This window comes from Theobroma cacao, chromosome 9 (genome assembly GCF_000208745.1).
Source record: "Theobroma cacao cultivar B97-61/B2 chromosome 9, Criollo_cocoa_genome_V2, whole genome shotgun sequence".
In the NCBI taxonomy this organism is placed as follows: domain Eukaryota; kingdom Viridiplantae; phylum Streptophyta; class Magnoliopsida; order Malvales; family Malvaceae; genus Theobroma; species Theobroma cacao.
The window spans coordinates 29,936,889-29,944,389 of record NC_030858.1 but is presented as its reverse complement, the minus strand read 5'-3'; the positions used below and the strand labels follow the sequence as shown (position 1 = coordinate 29,944,389).

At 29.7% G+C, this 7,501-nt stretch overlaps 1 protein-coding gene across 1 annotated transcript; it reads left to right on the top strand.

Annotated features, from left to right (window-relative positions):
- On the top strand, positions 5,219-7,430 carry LOC18589884 (caffeic acid 3-O-methyltransferase). The gene is made up of 4 exons (XM_018126569.1): positions 5,219-5,742; positions 6,078-6,388; positions 6,749-6,813; positions 7,044-7,430. Exons 1-4 carry the CDS (start codon positions 5,345-5,347, stop codon positions 7,338-7,340), a joined length of 1,071 nt encoding a protein of 356 aa, XP_017982058.1. The 5' UTR covers positions 5,219-5,344; the 3' UTR covers positions 7,341-7,430.

Sequence of the window (7,501 nt, the reverse complement as noted above, 5' to 3'; positions counted from 1 at the left end):
TGAAAAATTACATTTTTACCCCAAAAACTGAAAAATTGCCCATAGACATATTTTTCATCCCTTATACTCATACCATTCTCCAATTTTTCAAATGTGATCTAAATTCTCTCAAAATCTCAAATTTTGTCCGCGATTGAAAAAATTACGATTTTACCCCTACACTCCAGAAATCACCGGAATTAAACTTTTTCACTTCTAAACCTCAAATCATACTCCAATACGTCAAATGGACCAAAAAATCTTTTCTCAAAATTCCCATTTTATCCTCAAGTGGCAAATTACCATTTTACCCCTAGATAGTGAAAATTTCGATTTGACTCCAAATTGATCCTTGAACTCCGAATTACTATTTTGAGTCATCCTTGAACTGTGAAACTCTTAATTTCACCTTAAAATTCCTATTTGAACTAGTTCGAGAATTAATCGACTTAATGATACCATTAGGGGCAATATCGTCTTTTAAAGATTCCTCGAACTTCCTAAATATGCAAACATTCTATTGAGCATGTAAATGACGTCGTAATTATTTTATAGAACAGGGTTTGACAAATGTTTTCAGTGTATGGTATATAAGAATTATTTTTAGATAGTGTCATAACATGTAGGTTCAGGAACTTGATCGCTAGATGTGGTGATTTGGATGTCGTTATCAGCTTTTTTTATCTAGGTGTGATTGGTCATCTATTGACTCGATTCTAATCGACGAGGTCTTAAATTAACTTTAGGTCTATCTAAAGAATGATAACTGGTTTATGGGCTTTAGAGTGAGTTCGAGAGTACAATTATGCATGAGAAATGATTAACACCCCTGTGCTAATATTATTTTTAGTCTTGATTTTACATGTCTAATTTACAGTCTTGATTTCTAATTTATTATTACAAATTTTATGTTTTTTTTATTATTATATATATTTTTAAAAAAACTAAAGTTGATTTTTCAGTTTTACGATTGCACATGATGCAATTATGATGTCATGATTTACCTATTTTAAATGATGGAAAGTGAAAACCTTGTATCGAAAAAATTATTCGTAGACCATCCAATGCTTTGGTGAGGTCTAGAAGTTTTCTCCACCTAGGAATACTCTCAGAAGAACTCATCTCTATAAGTCTCTTGAGAAACTCCTATCATTGAAATTCTCGTCACATTAACAAAATATATGTGTTATATGCTATGCCAAAATAAAATTATGAATGATGTCATATAAGCGCGTTTATAAATATAATTTTGTTGATTACAATTTTTATATATTTAATAGTTTAATATAATTAAATAATTCATTTATTTTTTTACTATATGTCTTTTAAAGAAACATTTTATTTAAATATATGTGTTTATAAATATAATTTTGTTGATTTATATAACAATATATTTAATATTTTAATGTAACTAAATACCTAATTGATTTTTACGATATATCTTTTTTTAAGAAACATTCTATTTGAATAGATAATTTTTAATTAATATTTTGAGTTAATATTATTTTATTTTATTGAACTATTTTTTATTGAATAAACAACTAATCTTTTATTGACAATCATTGTTTAAATTAATTAATAATCATATCAATTTTAATTTTAAATGGAATATTATGTGAATTTGTTTCTTTATGAATTTAAGATAATTGCTTGAATCAACAGAATATCGGAATATAAAATTAGGATTTATCTTGACACTTCGAAAAAAAACCTAATTGAATTCCGTTCCTAGGAAAGTCATCTCGAGAATAGCAACTCTTTGTCTTTTTGGATGAAATTCCGTCATTGATATTAGTCCAAAGCAATCATTCTATTTTATATTTATAATTTTATATTATATCATATTTTTTATTTTCTATATGTACCTATATACATTTGTGTAGCTAAATGTTTCATTCTCTTACCTACCTACCCTATTTTTAATTATGATTAAATATATTTTTTTATATTTTCTTCCATTTATTTATGAATGATTCAACATAACTAACATCAACATGAATGATATTGTTATATTATTGAAATTAAGCCTTAACCAATCCTAATTGACGCTTATCCCAATATAACATACTATTGGCTCGACTTTCTAATGTCCCCAATGGAGTCACCAAGCTATCATAACATGGTGAGTCCTATAACTCAATAGTTTGACTTAAAAAGGAGTCGTTATCAATATTTTTTGTTTAGGTGTGATTGACAATCCAGATGAATCTATTTTTTTATGAGGTCCTAGGCTTTACTTAAGCTCATTAATAATAGATTCTAGTCTACAAAGTAGATTAGGTTCGAAAGTCCTTTACATGTGAGGAAGGTATTAGTACCCCACAACATCCATTTACTTGGTACCCTATCAGTTATGTGTCCTTTAAGTCTTATTAAATCTAGTTCAATACTTAATTCTATTTCTTTTCTATTTTTATTTTATTAATTTTTCAAAATAAATAAAAATTCTTGATATTGAAAATTTTTCAAAATCACCCAAGCCCATGGTAAAATTTTGGAAAATTCTCTCACTTACAAATTCTCAAGAAGTCACTTTTGGTTTTCTTGAGATTTCATCATTGGAGTTTATTTATTTAATTCTTTAATTTTATCTTTTATTTTATTAGTTTTTCAAAATAAATAAAAATTCTTGATATCGAAAATTTCCCAAAATCTCCCAAACACTTATGGTAAAATTTTGGAAAATTCTCTCACCTAGAAATTCCCAAGAAACCACTTTTGGATTTTTTTAGATTTCATCATTGGAGAATGTATTTATTTAATTCTATAATTTTATCTTTTTTAAAAAATTTATGTAAATCCTTTTGTATTGATAATTTTCTAAAATCTCCAAACGCTTATAGTAGAATTTTGAAATATTCTCACCTAGAAATTTTCAAGAAGCCACTTTTGGTTTTCTTGAAATTTCATCATTGGGGAATTTACATAAATTATATGAACTTCTATTTTTTAAAGACTCAAAAATAAATAAAAATTAAAATCATGTAAAAAGAATCTTACCTAATTGTTCTGAAAAACCCAAAATGAAAACCAAACTACAAATCCAAATACCAAGCATGAACTACTAAGAATTGGGAGCACTTCTCTAAACCCTATTCAAGAAACTAGAACACTCTTTCTTCTTATTTCTCCCTTTAATCAAAATAGTTTCTAAAGATACGAAATTGATTCTCCTAGATCTAAAAGAAATTGAAACCTAAGTATACGTTTGGTTCGCAAAATGGAATAAATGGAGAATAGAATCGTCATTCTATAGGAATAGAATAAGGAATGAATAGTTATTATATAGTTTGGTTCATCAGAATGGAATAAGATAGAAATTATTATTATGATTTATTCCAATGATTGGTTGACAGGAATAGTTTTATGAATAATTAAGGAATAAGTGGTAAATGATAAAAATACCTTTTATTAAAATTAAAAAATTTATTTTGTTAAAAGATAAAAATATTTCAAGGAATAAAATCAAAATACCTTTTACTATAATTAAATAATATTTTCACCAAAATACAAACATATTTTTATTATAATTTAATAATATTTTGTATTAGGATATAATTAAACCTTTTATTATAATTAAATAATATTTAATATTAAAAGACAAAATATATTCTTCATTAAATTTAAATAATACTAATTAAATAATATTCTTTGTTACATTTATTATACTCAAATAATAATATTAAATAATATTCTTTATAATGTTTATTATAGTTAAATAATATTTAAATATTTTCATTTCTTTTTTTTTTAAATGAAGTAAAAAATTGTGTCTTCCGTGCTTTAGAAATAGAAGGAGTGAGGAAAAGAGGGAAAAAATAAGTTTAGTATTATTTTATAAGATAATTTTTTAAATTGTAAAAGGAGATTTTTGTCTAATCAACTTCTTTTCTTATTTTTAACAATTCATAATAGCCATTACGAAGGGGGTCTTGGAAATGGCTATTTTGACTAAATGCAGTTTTATCTCAAAAATGAGAATAGCGGAGGAATCGCTATTCTGTTCCCTCCAACCAAGCACACTCTAAGAACCTAAGAACTGAAGAACTATTTTTTCTCTCTGTATTCACCCTTCACTTTCTATGTTTTTTTGACACTGATGCTCAAGTATATTTAATTATAACCAATGTGTTCTATTCCTTCTTTAATTGGTTTATTGAGTTTTAATTCAACCTAACTTAATCTCTTTTCAGATTTCCCAGTTCATTTAAGATTAGGATTATTGTACATGTATCCTTATCCTTTTCATATGCCGAGCATTTAGCTCATTGGTTGGTGCTTAATCAGTATGGTTCGAATCCCCTCTCCCCCACTTAAAAAAAAAAATCTTTATCCTTTTCATATTTATCTCTTTTTATTTTATATCTTATTATTTATTATCTTTTTCAAAATTCAATAGACAACCTAAACAAAATGGGGTATCTAAATCCTTGATGCTGCTTAATTATATTCTTGATTTAGTGCTATGTTTCCAAGCATAATGCTTGATCTCCTTGATCTGAGGTGCTATAGTTCCAATTATAATGCTTGATATTTTTGATATGTCGTGATATCTGTTTGATATCCACTACTTAATTAATTATCCTAGATTTGTAATGCTATAATTCCAAGCAAAATACCCAATATCCTTAATATGAAGTTCTATAGTTCCAAGCCCAATATCAACTACTATTAGTTTTAAATAATTGTTTAGTCACAAAGTTTCATGTTTTATTTTATATTATCACTATATTTTTTATTTATGCTTAGAGTACAGACAAAACATTAACGCATTGCTTCAAAAAGACGTAAAACAGTACATCTTTTGTGGAGCTTTGTCAAAATCTTATACTTACTTTTATTTATAGACATTGCTTTTTGTAATCAAACTAAACAATCAATATACAAAATTACAAATTGTCATAACATTGTTTTACATTTTTTACTATTGATTATAACATTTTATATATGTAATTTTTAATATATTGATTTACTTTAATTCTTATTTAAAAAAATTATAAAATAAAAAACATAATAAACACAATTATCACTACATATATTATCGTATCACGTGCACATAGGCACATTTCAATTCTCAAACACTATAATGGAATGGCCTTGGCAGTGGCCTACATAAACCTGGTTCCCGCGTAACTTTTGGCGCCAAGCAAAATCACGCAGCCTGTCTTTTCATTGGCCCCTCTCTCAATTATCTTTTGTTGCTTTTGGAGGAAAGTGTGCACTGGCATTAGGCCACTAGCTATCATAGTCATTCCAAACTTGCGGTGAGAGTCGCCCTCCATTTTTATCTGTCACCCTTCACAATTCCACAGATCCAAGTTAATTTCAGTGAGAGAGAAAAAAAAAAAAAAAACTTTGCAGTCCAATGGAATCCTCGGCGGAGCAGAATCAAGAAAGCTTTTCATATGCCATTCAGATTGTCACCTCTAATGCGCTGCCCATGTCTATGCATGCAGCCATTCAGCTTCAACTCTTTGAGATTATAGCCAAAGCTGGTCCAGATGCCAAGCTCTCCCCAAAGGAGATAGCAGCCCAGTTACGTACCAAGAATCCAGACGCGCCGTCGATGCTGGACCGCCTACTTAGAGTTTTAGCCAGCCATAATATTGTTGGTTGCTCTGTAGCTGATGATGAACAGGGTAACAATCCTCAGAGGCTCTATAGTTTGACGCCTGTTTCCAAATTCTTTGTTCCAAATGAAGATGGTGTATCATTAGGCCCCCTGATGTCCTTGCTTCAGGACAAGGTCTTCCTTGATAGTTGGTGTGTTTCTTCTCTCTCTCTCTCTTCCTTTCTTGACTAGATGAAGCCATTGTTCTTAGTCCTCCATTAACTTTTGCTCTGTTTCTTGTCTACTTGGAACTTTATTGTCCGCAGGGTCAGTTGAGATTCGGAATATATTTTCAATTATAGGCAGCTGAACTTCTAATGTTTTGGTTTTTCAATAGCTAATATGTGCGTATTTCATGTAGCGTGATTCTCAAATAGAGCATTAAAACTTGTGGCGAAGAGGGTGAAGTATATATGTAAAATATTACTTTAAATCTATTTTTTATTCAATGCATTGTTGATTCTCATATGTATTAATGTACGGCTAGGTCCCAGCTGAAGGATGCAATTCTGGAAGGAGGAATTCCATTTGACAGAGTCCATGGAACAAACGCATTTGAATACCCTGGCAAGGACCCAAGGTTCAATCAAGTTTTCAATACTGCAATGATCAATCACACGACTATAATCGTGAAGAAGATCCTGGAGACTTACAAGGGTTTTGAGCAGCTCAACCGAGTGGTTGATGTTGGCGGTGGTCTAGGAGTCACTCTCAGCATTATCACTTCCAAGTACCCCTCTATTAGGGGTATTAATTTTGACTTGCCTCATGTTATACAACATGCCCCGGCCTATCCTGGTAACAACTTACCTCAATCCAGAATGTGAGAGTAAATGCTTAGATAATTGTTCCTAATGCATTCCCTTCCTCGTTCGTCCAATTTAATGCAATTGCATTAGTCCTGTGTATTACAAATATGACACCATAAACAGGCAGCGAATCTTGTAATTTTGTGTTTAAAAGAAAGATAACTGAATCGTTTGAAATTGCAAATTTTTTCAAAAACCAATTTATAGCTTACATATGGTTTCTGCATTTTGGGATTTCAGTTAATTTCATCAAACATATTTCATAATTGATACAAAATGGCATATTTTTTCTACTTGCTTTGGTATACTCTGCCTGTACACTAACAGGACAATCAACAAAACATTACAGGCGTTGAACATGTAGGGGGAGATATGTTTAAAAGTGTTCCTAAAGGAGATGCCATTTTCATGAAGGTAAGATATCATTTGTAGACAATTTTTTCCCCTCGTATGCAACTGTGAGTTACAGATTCAATCATCTCTTCACCAAAAATCATCAATTACTAGTCCATTTTCACTTTTTGATTATCGCATTCCTTGCTCGATTTTGTTGTTATTTGCTTCATCAAAAGTTGCAGAAAAGTAGAAGCTGAAATATGAGCTAACAAATTAATGACATAATTAACTTGCAAAAAATTTTGTAGTGGATACTTCATGATTGGAGCGATGAACATTGTTTGAAGCTGTTGAAGAATTGTTACAATGCCATACCAGATGATGGAAAAGTTATAGTGGCCGATGCTGTCCTCCCGATTGTACCCGAGGCTAATGCTTTTGTGAGAGGCACTTCGATGATGGATGTGCTTATGATGACTCAGAATCCAGGAGGGAAGGAACGGACCAAACCAGAATTCGAAGCCTTGGCAACTAAAGCTGGATTCGCTGGCATCAGATATGAGTGTTCTGTTTGTAACTTCTGGGTCATGGAGTTCTTCAAGTAGTTGGACTCTTACATCATATAAGTGGTTTCATAGTTTGTATCGAGTAAGAAATGTATTGATAGTTTGCATTGAATAAGCCTTGAATTGATAGTATATATATATATATATATATATATATTTATATATATATATATATATATATATATATTAATATTTAAGTT